At 42.0% G+C, this 17,507-nt stretch overlaps 1 protein-coding gene across 1 annotated transcript in view; it reads left to right on the top strand.

Annotated features, from left to right (window-relative positions):
* The window catches only part of xpo4 (exportin 4), a 96,861-nt gene that overhangs the window by 7,238 nt on the left and 72,116 nt on the right, over positions 1-17,507 (top strand). The window contains exons 2-6 of the mRNA XM_061918268.1: positions 1,309-1,414; positions 1,479-1,620; positions 1,698-1,836; positions 4,719-4,835; positions 6,669-6,822. Coding sequence (XP_061774252.1) covers positions 1,309-1,414; positions 1,479-1,620; positions 1,698-1,836; positions 4,719-4,835; positions 6,669-6,822 — 658 coding nt within the window. The remainder of the gene's footprint in view (positions 1-1,308; positions 1,415-1,478; positions 1,621-1,697; positions 1,837-4,718; positions 4,836-6,668; positions 6,823-17,507) is intronic.

The raw sequence follows: 17,507 nt of genomic DNA, 5'->3' as shown, positions 1-17,507 counted from the left end.
GTACTAGGTCTACCAGTGGTCAGTACTAGTTCCAGCAGTGGTCATTACTAGTTCCAGCAGTCTGAAATGTGTTGGTGTTGCCTCGTGTTAGAGCTGCTAAAAAGCGGCGACTTCGTACCGGAGGAACGTAAACGACGCACAACCCCCTCCATCTTCTACTCCTCCATTTTTTACTCCATCTATTACTCCTCCATCTTTTACTCCATCTTTTACTCCTCCCTCTTTAACTCCTTCTACTCCTCCATCTTCTACTCCTCCATATTTTACTCCATCTTTTACTCCTACTCCTCCATCTTCTACTCCATCTTTCACTCCATCTTTTAGTCCTTCTACTCCTCCATCTTTTACTCCTTCTACTCCTCCATCTTTTATTCCTCCATATTTTAATCCTCCATCTTTTACTCCTCTATCTTTTGCTCCTTCTACTCCTCCATCTTTTACTCCTTCTATTCCTCCATCTTTTACTCCTCCATCTTTTATGGTCATTTAAAAAAAATACCATTCCAACTTAATTTGTGAAGGCCTTTAAAAAGAAGCAGAGTTGAAGAACAAAAAGCTGCACACCACAAAGAAAAGGAGGCAAAGGACAGACTAAAAAAAGAACATTCAAAACAGGGACAAATTGCACATTGAAAAAGCAAATACAAATGACTCTAAGAACAGTTTGTTAGCTAAAAAGCAGTTAAAAACAGTTAAAAAAGATCAAGTTTAAAGTCTCATGCTGGGTTAAAAGCCAGTGAATAAAAATCGGTTTTAAGAAGGGTCTTAAAAGTAGCCAAAGAAGGCGCCTGTCTCACACGGAGAGGGAGATGGTTCCAGAGTCTGGGACCCGCAGCAGAGAAATGAATATAATAAATAATAATAACATGGATGTAGGGCTGGGCAGTATGGTTACAAACTGTACCACAAATATTGATTTATATATCGGTTGAAATCCAATATTATTGATATTTTAGATAGAAATATATTGAATGTAAATAACATATTTGAAATGTGACCTTCCTCTCTGATTATAATGCCCTCAGCCACCGAGGCAGAGAAGATGGAAAACAATGTCAACCAAATAGTCAAAGCACATGGAACACTGGACAACAAGAATATGTAAGAAATGCTTCATAAAGTGTAGGAAAATGTAAACAACTAAGAAGAACTATTCTCTGCAGCTGTGCTCTAAAGGGTGAGCGTGGCTAAGGTCTTGACAGACCACATTGGTCTGACTACGGTCCCTATGAAAACATCCAAAACAAAGTGCCCCACAGTCCGGGTGACAAGTGCAGGTCTTGAACAGTTCTCTGCCTCGTGTTCCAGGCACCGCCGTCCATGGTCAGTACGGAACAGCGGCAGCAGGCGGAGCACGTCTTTCTCTCCTTCCGCAAGTCCAAATCCCCCTTTGCCATTTGCAAACACATCTTGGGTAAGTTTACGCTCCCTGTGAACCTTTGACGGAGCAGCGGGACCACCGGCCTTGTCGTTTGCAGAGACCAGCAAGGTGGACTACGTGCTGTTCCAGGCGGCCACCGCCATCATGGAGGCGGTGGTGCGCGAGTGGATCCTGCTGGAGAAGAGCAGCATCGAGTCCCTGCGAGCCTTCCTCCTCACCTACGTCCTGCAGAGACCCAGGTACGTCGTGCTGCGTTCAGGAGCGCTGGGAAGTGGGCAACACCAGACCATGTCCTGCATGTGTGGTGTCTGTGCAGCCTGCAGAAGTACGTCCGGGAGCAGATGTTGCTGGCGGTGGCCGTCATCGTCAAGAGAGGCTCTCTGGACAAATCCATCAGCTGCAAGAGTGTCTTCCAGGAGGTGGGACAGCTCATCAGCAGCGGCAACCCGGCTGTGGTGAGACCTTCTTCACTACTGACGCTGTCTTAGTCATGTGACCAGGTTACTTTGTTCCATTCATCCAGTGACCTATCGATTACTTTGTTCTGTTCATCCAGTGACCTATCGATTACTTTGTTCTGTTCATCCAGTGACCTATCGATTACTTTGTTCTGTTCATCCAGTGACCTATCGATTACTTTGTTCCATTCATCCAGTGACCTATTGATTAGTTTATTCCATTCTTCCATTGACCTATCGATTAGTTTATTACGTTCATCCAGTGACCTATCGATTACTTTGTTCCATTCATCCAGTGACCTATCGATTACTTTGTTCCATTCATCCAGTGACCTATCGATTACTTTGTTCCATTCATCCAGTGACCTATCAATTAGTTTATTCCGTTCAGCCAGTGACCTATCGATTACTTTGTTCTCTTCATTCAGTGACCTATCGATTACTTTGTTCCATTCATCCAGTGACCTATTGATTAGTTTATTCCGTTCATCCAGTGACCTATCGATTACTTTGTTCCATTCTTCCATTGACCTATTGATTAGTTTATTCCGTTCAGCCAGTGACCTATCGATTACTTTGTTCCATTCATTCAGTGACCTATTGATTACTTTGTTCCATTCATCCAGTGACCTATTGATTACTTTGTTCCATTCATCCAGTGACCTATCGATTAGTTTGTTCCATTCATCCAGTGACCTATTGATTACTTTGTTGCATTCATTCAGTGACCCATCGATTACTTTGTTCCATTCTTCCATTGAACTATTGATTAGTTTATTCCGTTCAGCCAGTGACCTATCGATTACTTTGTTCCATTCATCCAGTGACCTATTGATTAGTTTATTCCGTTCATCCAGTGACCTATCGATTACTTTGTTCTGTTCATTCAGTGACCTATTGATTAGTTTATTCCGTTCAGCCAGTGACCTATCGATTACTTTGTTCCGTTCATCCAGTGACCTATTGATTAGTTTATTCCGTTCATCCAGTGACCTATCGATTACTTTGTTCCGTTCATCCAGTGACCTATCCATTAGTTTGTTTCATTTATCGAGTAATCTGTTAAATAGTTTGTTCAATTAATGAAGTAATCTCTCGATTAGTTTATTCAAGTAATCAAGTATTCTATCGATTAGTTTGCTCAATTAATCAAGTAATCTATCGATTAGTTTGTTCCATCAATTGAGTGACCTATCAATTAGTTTGTTCAATGAGTCTAATAAAACAAACTCTGCAGCCTCAAAGTGTATTTTAGGATGAATATTTAAAATTCAAACATTTTTCTTCTTGCCATAACGATCACCTTCTATTTAGTGAAGTGAAGTGAATTATATTTATATAGCGCTTTTCTCTAGAGACTCAAAGCGCTTTACATACTGAAACCCAATATCTAAGTTACATTTAAAGCAGTGTGGGTGGCACTGGGAGCAGGTGGGTAAAGTGTCTTGCCCAAGGACACAACGGTAGTGACTAGGATGGCGGAAGCGGGAATCGAACCTGCAACCCTCAAGTTGCTGGCACAGCCACTCCACCAACCGAGCTATACCGCCCCACATTTACATTATTTTAATTTTTTTTGTACTTTTTATTTAATTTGTTTTACACTTTTTTACCTTTTATTTGTCTACTTCCTTTACCTTTTTTTTTTTACCTTATTTACCTTTTACTCACCTTCGTTCATCTTTTATATACCTTCCATTTAACTTTTTAAATGCCATTGAACTTGTTTTACCTTTTATTTACCCTTTACTTCTTTTAAATTACATTTACAGAAACTTTTTCTATATGCTTTTAATTTACCTTCATTATAACTCTAGTTTACTTGTTGTACCTTTTATTTACCTATTTTTACAGTTATTTACCTTGTTTTACCTTCAATATACATTTTATTTTCTTTCTATATAACATTTTTACCTTCCTTCACCATTTATTTGACTTCATTTAAAGTTGATTTACCTTCTTTTTAAAATGATATTTAACGTGTTTTACCTTGTTTTATCTTGTTTTACCTTTTACTTACATTAAAGCGGTAGGAAATGGATGGATATTTTACCTTCAGTAGCTTTTTTATTAACTTTTTAAATTATATTTAACTACTTTTATATTTTATGTAACGTGTTTTACCCTGTTTTATTTTGTATTACCTTTTACTTACATTATTTTACCTTCATCCATCCATCCATTTCCTACCGCTTCTCCCATTCAGGCTGTAGCCTATCTCAGCTGCAGTTTTTATTTACTTTTTAAATCATGTTGAACTTATTTTATCTTTTAATTACCTTGTTTTTACTTTTATTTACCTTATTTTACCTTCTATTTACAGTAACTTGTTTTATCTTTTATATACATTGTTGTACTCTTCTATTTACTTTGTTTTGCCTTCTTTTGCATTCTATCTTTGCTTTATCTTCAATATACATTTAATTTACCTTGTTTTACCTTCTATTTAACATGTTTTACTTTCTATTCACCGTGTATTTACAAAGTTCACCTTGTTTTTGTATATTTTATTTTCTATTTAACATGTTTTGATTTCTTTTACCCTCTATTTCCATTTTACCTCTTTTTACCTCTTTACCTTGTTTCATGCTGACCGGATTTGATACATTTTTTATTGTTTACACGCATGAAATGATTCATTGAAGCAACAGAATATAAATTACAGTCTTAATCTAATCGACAAATGGTTGCTGCCTTGTAGCCATCATGTTAATACTCCTCTGCGTCCAGCAGGTGGCAGCACCTCTTCAGGCTTTTACAGTCTTAGCGCCACTGTAAGAAAAATGCAGCATCTACCCTTGTCACGTTTCAACCAAAATCAACTTAGTTTGCTTTTTGTGTCACTCATTCAATCAAACTTTTTACATTTGTGTCCGCAGCAAACCTTGGCCTGCTCCATCCTTACGGCGCTGCTCAGCGAGTTCTCCAGCTCCAGCAAGACCAGCAGCATCGGACTGAGCATGGAGTTCCACGGCAGCTGCAAGCGCCTCTTCCAGGTCTTCTTCCTCTTTCTTTAAAGGCCTACTGAAAGCCACTACTACCGACCACGCAGTCTGATAGTTTATATATCAATGATGAAATATTGACATTGCAACACATGCCAATACGGCCGGTTTAGTTTACTAAATTACAATTTAAAATTTCCCGCAAGGTATCATGTTGAAAACGTTGCGGAATGGTGACGCTTATGTTGACGCGTTCTTGTGACGTTATTGGTTGGAGCGGACATTTCAGCCCAGCACCACACACGGCTAAAAGTCATCTCTTTTCATCGCATAATTACACAGTATTTTGGACATCTGTGTTGCTGAATCTTTTGCAATTTGTTCAATTAATAATGGAGACGTCAAATAAGAATGCTGTTGGTGGGGGCGGGGGACTGTAACTGTTTAAGAAATAATACTGCGTCAAAATCAATGTTGATATGAATTATTGACCTATTAGAGTCAGTAATTACCTTATCTAAAGTATTCCACTTTGCAACTTGTTTTTGGAAATTATGCATATTTTGTGTATTTCCAGTCATTAGAAATGTTTGAACAAAAATGTTTTGGGGGTTTTTTTGTCACAAAAAGAGCATAAAAAAAAAGATTACAAATATATTAAAAAAACTTTATATATATGGCTTGTTCTAAAGCTGTTGAAAGTAAAAAAAATATATATATATATATATATGTATGTAGGTGTGGGAAAAAAAAATCACAAGACTACTTCATCTCTACAGATCTGTTTCATGAGGGGTTCCCTCAATCATCAGGAGATTTTTTATTTTTTATTTTTTTTATTATTATTTTTTTTTTCCCACACCTACATATTGCGCTCTACCACGGTATCGAGCACTATTCTCCGGATAATCCAATCAAGACATATATATATATATGTGTATATATATATATATATATATATATATATATATATGTATATATATATATATATATATGTATGTATATATATATATATATATATATATATATATATATATATATATATATATATACATACACACACACACAAACGTCTTATAACAGTTTTTTTACTTAGACCACTTATCGGCGAGGGTGCGATAATGCGAGTTTTGGGGGCAAGAAAAAAAGTTCAAAAATAATAATGCATCACAATCAGTGTTATGAATTATTGACTTATTAAAGGCTGTACACACCTCATCTAAAGTATTCCACTTTGCATCTGTTTTATGGAAATGATGCATATTTTGTGTTTTTCCAATTATAAGGAATGATTTTTGTTTGTGTTTTTTACAAAAAGAGCATAAAACATGAAAAAAGATTGCAAATATGTACAAACTTTATATCTATGGATTGGTCTGAAGTTGTTGAAGAATGTAGTGCGTTTGAAAAAATATATATACATATATATCTGACTTTTTTGAGGGCGACCATTTTTCGTCGCTTAGCAGGCTTAACATAGTTTTGAATGAAGTCGACTCAAGTGTTAAGACATGAACAACTGTGTGAAATAAACAACTTCATTTATTAAATTGAAGGTAATAGATGTCAAAAATGTAATCAACCTCAACGTTCAAGCTACATTAATTAAGACCGTGGACTCAGAATTATTGTTTTATTCTTAAAATCATTGTTTTATTTGATGACCTTTGTGTCATCCAAGGGTTGACAACACCCCTAAAATGATCAAATACTCAGAACTGGATCCATGCCAAAATGTGTAGTGTCAGCCAAAACTTGGGTACAAGTCCAAACAACAGATGAAAAAGTGCTTTTCACAGAAGTGTAGATCCAAGGTGTCCTCAGTGGAAACAGTTGGAAGTGAATGAAGTAGAAGAAAGGCTAAGTGTCACGTGCGTCCATCAGGAGGAGGGCCTTCGCCAGATCTTCATGCTGACCATGGAGGTGCTGCAGGAGTTCAGTCGCAGAGAGAACCTCAACGCTCAGATGTCCTCCATCTTCCAGCGCTACCTGGCACTGGCCAATCAGGTGCTCAGCTGGAACTTCCTGCCGCCCAATCATATCCTTTCTTTGCCGTCAGGCATTGTTTTAACAGCACAGCGATTAAGAAAAACATTTCAGCAGATTAGCCAATTTTAATAGGTTGCCATGGTGACTGTAGGCCCAAATGACATCTAACATAATCCATGAAATATTGATTACTGCTGACTGTCATTATGGCAAAACAGATATAGAAGAGTGTGTAAATGGTAGGAATTATACCCTATTTACAGGTATATAAGCCCCACCCACTCAATTTTTGAAGAAAAACTATTTTCAATACATTAACCTCAGCGGACTATAAGCCGCATGTATACAAGTTGTGAAAGGAGTTATTCAGCCAGAAATATCTTGTTAAATGTTTGTTTATTTACATACTTTGTTTCCAAACGGCCTCTGTAACACGGCAGTAAAACGGCTGATCAAACAAAACAGAAGTCATAGTGATGGACCCACTAGCCGCGCAGGCTAGCTCCTCAATCAGCTAAACAGACCCTACACTTCCATGGTGACGTTTTGGTGAATTTACTGAGGAATTTGTAAGTTAATAATACTAACAGAGACTCGTAAACGTTTTAGCACATTAGTTCATGCTAACGACGCCAGCTTGATCACATTACCGTAGCACCATACCAAACACTCCCACAGACATCACACATGGGACGCTTTAATAAGAAAGATATATTTTTACGAACGCAGCCTGGAGTGATAAATGAAGAATCCATACGAGTAGAACGCTATGGGCGGCTAGAGGACGGTACTTCCGGTTCAAAACTCTATCTAAACAGGACAATGCAGCACCTGCAGTGAGTGAACTTGTCCCAAAGGAGGCGCCATAACACAAACCATAACACTTATTCGGTGTCTTTGCTTTGTGGTTGTTTTTTTTATCTATTTGCATTATGGCTGTCAGCAAAGAAAAATCCACAAGTTAGCCCCACCGTTTTATAAGCCGCAGGGTTCAAAGCCTAGGGAAAATGTAGTGGATTATCGTCCGGAATTTATGGTATATCTGTTTTACTTTGTAGTCTGTTTTCAGAGTGCACATGTGTTATCTTGGCATGCGGAGACAACATGGTGTGTGTGTGTGTGTGTGTGTGTGTGTGTGTGTGTGTGTGTGTGTGTGTGTGTGTGTGTGTGTGTGTGTGTGTGCATGCCCGCGTTGCCCCTCCAAGGGGATCTGCAGTGGCGCTCGGTGGTGGCTATGTCCACGTATCACTTTCAAAGAGGTGTGTGCGTGCTGGCATCATTCCCTGCGGCCCCGCCTTGGCTTGTCCGGTTAAGGCACCAACAGGAAGTGAGAAATAGCATTTTGTGTAAGATCACAAATTTGTTTTTTTTTTCTGCTCAGAATCGAGATTGCGATTCATTGGGATGTTTTTTTTTTGTTTTTTTTTTACCTTACACACACAAGGGCTGAGAGATAAATGAACATACAGTAGAAACCAAAAGTGTGGACACACCTTCTCAGTCAATGCGTTTTCTTTGATGTCATGACTATTTACCTTGTAGATTGTCACATCAAAACTATGAATGAACACATGTGGAGTTATGTACTTAACAAAACAAGGTGAAATAACCGAAAACAAGTTTTATATTCTAGTTTCTTCAAACTAGCCACCCTTTGCTCTGATAACTGCTTTGCACACTCTGGGCATTCTCTCCATGAGCTTCAAGCACACCTGTGAAGTGAGAACCATGTCTGGTGACTATTCTCACTATTATGTTACAACTATGGACTGGACTCTCACTATTATGTTAGATCCACTATGGACTGGACTCTTTCACTATTATGTTAGATCCACTATGGACTGGACTCTTTCACTATTATGTTAGATCCACTATGGACTGGACTCTCACTATTATGTTAGATCCACTATGGACTGGACTCTCACTATTATGTTAGATCCACTATGGACTGGACTCTCACACTATTATGTTAAATCCACTATGGACTGGACTCTTTCACTATTATGTTAGATCCACTATGGACTGGACTCTCACTATTATGTTAGATCCACTATGGACTGGACTCTCACTATTATGTTAGATCCACTATGGACTGGACTCTCACTATTATGTTAGATCCACTATGGACTGGACTTTCACACTATTATGTTAGATCTAATATGGACTGGACTCTCACTATTCTGTTAGATCCACCATGGACTGGACTTTCACACTATTATGTTAGATCCACTATGGACTGGACTTTCACACTATTATGTTAGATCCATTATGGACTGGACTCTCACACTATTATGTTAAATCCACTATGGACTGGACCCTTTCACTATTATGTTAGATCCACTATGGACTGGACTTTCACACTATTATGTTAGATCCACTATGGACTGGACTCTCACTATTATGTTAGATCCACTATGGACTGGACTCTCACTATTATGTTAGATCCACTATGGACAGGACTCTCACTATTATGTTAGATCCACTATGGACTGGACTCTCACACTATTATGTTAGATCCACTATGGACTGGACTCACACTATTATGTTAGATCCACTATGGACTGGACTCTCACTATTATGTTAGATCCACTATGGACTGGACTCTCACACTATTATGTTAGATCCACTATGGACTGGATTCTCACACTATTATGTTAGATCCACTATGGACTGGACTCTCACTATTATGTTAGATCCACTATGGACTGGACTCTCACACTATTATGTTAGATCCACTATGGACTGGACTCTCACTATTATGTTAAATCCACTATGGACTGGACTCTCACACTATAATGTTAGATCCACTATGGACTGGACTCTCACAATATTATGTTAGATCCACAATGGACTGGACTCTCTCACTATTATGTTAGATCCACAATGGACTGGACTCTCTCACTATTATGTTAGATCCACAATGGACTGGACTCTCTCACTATTATGTTAGATCCACTATGGACTGAACTCTCACTATTATGTTAGATCCACAATGGACTGGACTCTCTCACTATTATGTTAGATCCACTATGGACTGGACTCTCTCACTATTATGTTAGATCCACTATGGACTGAACTCTCACTATTATGTTAGATCCACTATGTACATCCATGGCTTTCAGTCTCCTGGTTGCCCACATTTACGCTCCTCCACAAGGTTTCTCATAGTAATTCACATATACGTCCCACTGGGGTGAGTTTTTCTTTGCCTTCATGTGGGCTCTGGACCGTGGATGTCGTTGGGGCTTGTGCAGCCCTTTGAGACACTTGTGATTTAGTGCTAAATAAATAAACATTGATTGATTGATTGATTGAGAGTGACTACCTCTTGAAGCTCATCACTGCAAACTTGATGATTGATTCTGTCACCTGATTGGCCGTTAGCGTGTCACGCCCCCTGATCAGTGATCACTTCCTGCCCTGCTCAGTCACCAGAGAGCGAGTGCCTTTGTTCATGCAACCAACCTTGCTTCTCTACTTCCGCTTTCTTGCGACGACAAGGAAGAAGGAAAGATAATTGAACGTTTTAATCAAACACATTTTTGATTGATATGGATTACGTGTGGGCAGCACGGTGGCAGAGGTGCGTCTGCCTCCCAATACGAAGGTCCTGAGTAGTCCTGGGTTCAATCCCCGGCTCGGAATCTTTCTGTGTGGAGTTTGCATGTTCTTCCCGTGACTGCGTGGGTTCCCTCCGGGTACTCCGGCTTCCTCCCACCTCCGAAGACATGCACCCGGGGATAGGCCCCTCCCACTTCCGAAGACATGCACCTGGGGATAGGCCCCTCCCACTTCCGAAGACATGCACCTGGGGATAGGCCCCTCCCACTTCCAAAGACATGCACCTGGGGATAGGCCCCTCCCACTTCCGAAGACATGCACCTGGGGATAGTCCCCTCCCACTTCCGAAGACATGCACCTGGGGATAGGCCCCTCCCACTTCCAAAGACATGCGCCTGGGGATAGGCCCCTCCCACTTCCGAAGACATGCACCCGGGAATAGTCCCCTCCCACTTCCGAAGACATGCACCTGGGGATAGGCCCCTCCCACTTCCGAAGACATGCACCTGGGGATAGGCCCCTCCCACTTCCAAAGACATGCACCTGGGGATAGGCCCCTCCCACTTCCGAAGACATGCACCTGGGGATAGTCCCCTCCCACTTCCGAAGACATGCACCTGGGGATAGGCCCCTCCCACTTCCAAAGACATGCGCCTGGGGATAGGCCCCTCCCACTTCCGAAGACATGCACCTGGGGATAGGCCCCTCCCACTTCCGAAGACATGAGCCTGGGGATAGGCCCCTCCCACTTCCGAAGACATGAGCCTGGGGATAGGCCCCTCCCACTTCCGAAGACATGAGCCTGGGGATAGGCCCCTCCCACTTCCGAAGACATGAGCCTGGGGATAGGCCCCTCCCACTTCCAAAGACATGCACCTGGGGATAGGCCCCTCCCACTTCCGAAGACATGCACCTGGGGATAGGCCCCTCCCACCTCCGAAGACATGCACCCGGGGATAGGCCCCTCCCACTTCCGAAGACATGCACCTGGGGATAGTCCCCTCCCACTTCCGAAGACATGCACCTGGGGATAGGCCCCTCCCACTTCCAAAGACGTGCACCTGGGGATAGGCCCCTCCCACTTCCGAAGACATGCACCTGGGGATAGTCCCCTCCCACTTCCGAAGACATGCACCTGGGGATAGGCCCCTCCCACTTCCAAAGACATGCACCTGGGGATAGGCCCCTCCCACTTCCGAAGACATGCACCTGGGGATAGGCCCCTCCCACTTCCGAAGACGTGCACCTGGGGATCGGCCCCTCCCACTTCCGAAGACATGCACCTGGGGATAGTCCCCTCCCACTTCCGAAGACATGCACCTGGGGATAGGCCCCTCCCACTTCCAAAGACATCCACCTGGGGATAGGCCCCTCCCACTTCCGAAGACATGCACCTGGGGATAGTCCCCTCCCACTTCCGAAGACATGCACCTGGGGATAGGCCCCTCCCACTTCCAAAGACATGCACCTGGGGATAGGCCCCTCCCACTTCCAAAGACATGCACCTGGGGATAGGTTGATTGGCAACACCAAATGGTCCCTAGTGTGTGAATGTGAGTGTGAATGTTGTCTGACTATCTGTGTTGGCCCTGCGATGAGGTGGCGACTTGTCCAGGGTGTACACCACCTTCCGCCCGATTATAGCTGAGATAGGCACCAGCGACCCCAAAGGGAATAAGTGGTAAAAAAATGGATGGATTACGTGTCTACCGCGTTATACATTATATTTTTATCGTCTTCCATGAGGACGTCGCCGGGAGGGTTCTAGCGGGGTTCTTCCCCGGCGTTGGCTCCTGTGCGTCTGCGTGATGTGACGATGAGCGTCGAGGGCTTTCTCCGTGATTGCGTGGCCTTTCAGACAGAAGTAAACACGCAGGCTTTTTGAGAGAGCGCCGTGCGTCTCATCCGTCCTCGCTCCCTTTGGCCGGGGAGTCGGGTGTCAGCGACACGCTGCCCGGGCGTCCGTCGAACACCACGTCACTCGGCACCGCGCCGGACTCGGGCCCGGGGTCGCGGCCGGGGCCTCCAGGCGGCGACGGTCAGGTGCTGTAAATGGCCGCCCGAGCTGACAGACGGGGTCACGGCGGCCACGTGGCCGCATGCGCCCGCATATTTGTAGGTCTGTCCTCTCTGCCATCTGCCTGCTGTCTTCACCAGGCTGGAATGTGAGGACTTCACGCTTGTTTCGGGTTGAAGCGTGACGCTCTCTCCCCCTCTCAGCGACCATCACTTACTCAACTTTTGCGGGGTTTTACCCTCAAACTATTCCAGAGGCCTGACCCCGCCATTGTCATTAGCCCTAGTCCTTAGACGCTTTGGGGATTAGGAGTGTGGATGTTGTCCCTGTGTGGAGAGTCTTCATCTGCTTCTGTCCCAACAAAGACTGGATCATGTACGTGAAAGTGTGTTGACCACAGACCATGTGCATTAAGAGCTTCAACCCCTAAATATCTGCCTTTTCAGAATTCACAATAACTCAAAACATGTTCAGAAAATGTTATTTTATGATAAGTTTACATCATTATTATTGCTTTATATTTTACTGTATCACAACATACCATGTTTACATCGCAGTCAATGTATATCAATTTTACTTTAGTTTACCTCTAATGTACAAAAGCCAAAAGCAGTGAAGTTGTCACATTGTGTAAATCAGGGGTCGGGAACCTTTTTGGCCGAGAGAGCCATGAAAGCCAAATATTTCAAAATGTATTTCCGTGAGAGCTATATCATATTTTTTAAGACTGAATACAACTAAATGCGTGCATTTTTAAGTAAGACCAACATTTTTAGTTCATAATAAGTCTCTTGTTCTTTTTAATAACATTGTTATTCTAAAGTTAACCAATAATAAATATAATACTTCTTACCATTAATGCGACATCTTGAACAGGTGTGATAGAAAACGGATGGTTGGATTAAAATGCATGACAATGTTTTATAATTTGAACTTTATTTTTAACACTGTGATTACCAGCGGAATTATTCATTACTTATCGTGTTAAGCAATGTCAGCTAAGATGTATCTGAGAGCCAGATGCAGTCATCAAAAGAGCCACATCTGGCTCTACAGCCATTGGTTCCCTACCCCTGATGTAACTGGTAAAAAAAAAAAAAAAAAAAAAGAGAATACAACAAATCCTTTTCAACTTATATTCAATTAATCAGACTGCAAAGACAAGATATTTCACGTTCAAACTGAGAAACTTTCTCATTTTTTGCAAATAATCATGAACTTAGAATTTGATGGCATCAACACGTTGCAAAAAAGTTGTCACAGGGGCATTTTTACCAGTGTGTTACATGGACTTTCCTTTTAACAACACTCAGTAAAGGTTTGGGAACTGAGGAGACACATTTTTGAAGTGGAATTATTTCCCATTCTTGCTTGATGTACAGCTTAAGTTGTTCAACAGTCTCCCTTCGGCTTATTAATGGTCTGCACCAGCGATGTCAAACATTCGGCCCGTGGGCCATATCAGGCCCGCGAACAGCTTTAATCCGGCCCGCAGCCTGCATGATGAGTTTGTTAAGTATAAAAATGAGCTGCAAATTTTTTATTGAAAGAAACTGCGGTTCTAAATGTCATGACACTCTTTAGAGATGAAGTGTCAGCTGACTTTAAGCGCCCTACGAATATGCTGCTGCTACTCCAATCAGTGCAGGTGCAAGCAGACAGCTGCTCCTGTTGTGGCTGGCAGTGGATGGCGACAGGCTGATGCAGTATCAATGCACAATGCCTTCTTTCCTTGTAAATTATCCACTCAAAGGATAAAATAACAAAACAATAAGATGCAAAGACTTAAGTCAACATGACCATCATCTTCGTAGTAGTTAAGAGTTCCCTGCAGGGCTCGCAGTTGGTTGAAAGCGAGTTGCGCACCCTGAACTCCATTGTAAAAATGTGTACTTAAAGTTTAATGCCTTTTGTAAATACACTGAGACTGTCCTCAGAATGTTCAACTAACTTGAAGTGTTATGCCAAGAGAATTATTTGTGAAATGTACATTTTCATTAAGAGTTGGTTCTATTTTTGATCAAAGCAAAACAAAGTAAAGTGGCTGTGCCAGCAACTTCAGAGTCCTGACCTGAACCCGATAGAACACCTTTGGGATGAATTAGAACAGAGACTGAGAGCCAGGCCTTCTCCACCAACATCAGTGTGTGACGAGTGTGAAATTTGGTGGAGGAGGAATTATGGTGTGGGGTTGCTTTTCAGGAATTGGGCTTGGTCCCTTACTTCCAGTTAAAGGAATTTTGAATGCTCCAGGATACCAAAACATTTTGGACAATTCCATGGGATTGCACTTCAAGTTCATATGTGAGTTAAGGCAGTTGTTCTCAACCGTTTTTCAGTGATGTACCGCCGGTGAGCATTTTTTAATTCTAGTACCCCCTAATTAGAGCAAAGCATTTTTGGTTGAAAAAAAGAGATTAAGAAGTAAAATACAGCACTATGTCATCAGTTTCTGATTTATTAAATTGTATAGCAGTGCAAAATATTGCTCATTAGTAGTGGTCTTTCTTCAACTATTTGGAAAAAAATATATAAAATAACTAAAATCTTGTTGAAAAATAAACAAATGATTCAATTATAAATAAAGATTTCTACACATAGAAGTGATCAACAACTTAAAGTGCCCTCTTTGTGGATTGTAATAGAGATCCATCTGGATTCATCAACTTCATTCTAAAAAATTCTTCACAAAAAGGAAATCTATAACAATAATATTTATGAAAAAATCTAGCTGTCCACACCGAATATTGCCTTGTTGCAGTTCTTTTCACAGTTTATGTACTTACATTCATATTTTGTTGAAGTATTATTCAATACATATATTTCTAAAGGATTTTTGCATTGTTGCTATTTTTTAGAATATTTTTTAAAAGTCTCACGTACCCCTTGGCATACCTTCAAGTACCCCCAGGGGTACGCGTACCCCCATTTGAGAACCTCTAAGTTAAGGCATGTGGCCAAATACTTTTGGCAATATAGTGTATGTTTCTCCAACTGTCAATTGATTTAAAATGAAATTTACCACTTTAGTCGTAATTTTTGCGCTTAAGCACATTTTTTCTTTGAGTTGAGTTTCAGACTTCTACGGTTAGTTTGATATTGTCATTACCGCCGCGAGTGGTGGGAAAGTGTATTACAACTGACCTGTACGGACCACAGCTATTTTTTGGGGGGGGGGCGTCCCCGCCCCTATGGTTAAGAAAGACTGCTGTAATGTACCACATTGACATGGTATTCAATGCTGGCGGTACAGCGGGTTTAACGCCGATGTCCTTGCATGTACAGCATCTTTGTATAAATGATGAATTGTGCTAGCGTCGTCACTTCTCTGCCGGCAGCTGCGTCGCTTGTCTCCGGAACAAAGCCGGTGCAAGCCGAGGGCCGATGACAACAGGAGATGTCGGGGGGGTTGGATTGTTATTCCACATGGCCAGACTTAAGGCGGGATGCATCACTTAAACCCTAGCACGCGCCTTAGCATAGCGCCGCGCGACGCCAAGGCGCAGCCCCGAGGATCAAGCGTAATGAATAGAGGATACAGTAGAAGCTCGCTAATCCATCCCGCCGTACACACACACACACACACACACACACACACACACACACACACACACACACTCCAAGGTTGTGGCGGCACGCAAAATGTTGAGATTACTGCGCTAATCTATTTGTTGGCTATTTGCAGCGCCAATGAGGACACAATGAGAGCTTAGCGTTGAGACATGTGAAGGATGAAGTGTGAAGACAAGATGGTATCAGCTGCTTGTCACTCAACTCCTTTCATATTCAACACGTCTAGTATGTCTCAGCGCCCGCCCGCTTCTTTTTGTCTTTGGATTGTTGCCGTGGCTACATGATCGTGTGCTGTAAACTTTGTAAGGAATTGAGATATTTTGCACTTTATTTTTCCGAGTGAAAATGATGACATAGCAGACGTGGGGCGGTATGGCTCAGTTGGTAGAGTGGCCGTGCCAGCAACTTGAGGGTTCCAGGTTCGATCCCCACTTCCGCCATCCTAGTCACTGGCGTTGTGTCCTTGGGCCAGACACTTTACCCACCTGCTCCCAGTGCCACCTAACCTGGTTTAAAAAAAAAAGTAACTTAGATATTGGGTTTAAATATGTAAAGCGCTTTGATTCGCTAGAGAAACGCGCTATATAACTATATTTCACTTCACGTGCAGAATGGATTCAAAGCAGGTTTCTCCTTACCCTTTTAAGACCCAAGCTGTTTGCTTACATGCTTTTTTTTATTTCTCTTTGCTAGTTGGGCTTATTGGACCTTAATTAGAATAAAAACTAAGAATCATCTTTTGATATGATGTACTTAGTCCATAAGTACACAAATGTGTACTTCATGTTTAAAGTACCAATGCTCGTTACACACACACTAGGTGTGGCGAAATGTGTCCTCTGCATTTGACCCATCCCCTTGTTCACTCCCTGGGAGGTGAGGGGAGCAGTGGGCAGCAGCGGTGCCGCGCCCGGGAATCATTTTTGGCGATTTAACCCCCAATTCCAACCCTTAATGCTGAGTGGCAAGCAGGGAGGTAATGGCTCCCATTTGTATAGTCTTTGGTATGACTCGGCCGGGGTTTGAACTCACAACCTACCGATCTCAGGGCGGACACTCTAACCACTAGGTAAAAGTTGTTGCTTGTTCAGTCAGCGATGTTTAAAATATGGACCTCGTCAAAACAACATGGGAAAGTTGGCAATGGCAAGCATACTGGTAGACCAAGGAAAACATCAGAACCCCTTCAAGCAATGTCTTGAAAACAACAAATGTAAACTGGAGTCACCATCTGTGACCGAACTGTAGGAAAGTGCCTCAAGGAAATGGGATTTAAATGCGTCCATGCTAAACGAAAGCTGCAATTAACAACAAAACAGAGAAAACACGGTTCCAATGGGCTGAGGAAAAGTAATGGTGGACTATGGATGAAAGTCATGTTCAGGGATGAATGGTGAATGTGCATGATGCTGGGACTTTAGTTTGGGGTTGGTTCCAATGGCATTTATGAAGACGACTGCCTGAAGAAAAGATGCACATATCCACAGTCATTGGTGGTGTAATGATGGCCGTCATTACACCATCAATACACCTCTTATTCCATCCATGGAAAGGATGTCTGAAGATGACATCATTTTTCAAGG

This window comes from Nerophis ophidion, linkage group LG13 (assembly GCF_033978795.1).
Source record: "Nerophis ophidion isolate RoL-2023_Sa linkage group LG13, RoL_Noph_v1.0, whole genome shotgun sequence".
Lineage (NCBI taxonomy): Eukaryota > Metazoa > Chordata > Actinopteri > Syngnathiformes > Syngnathidae > Nerophis > Nerophis ophidion.
This window is presented reverse-complemented; position numbering and strand designations above follow the sequence as displayed.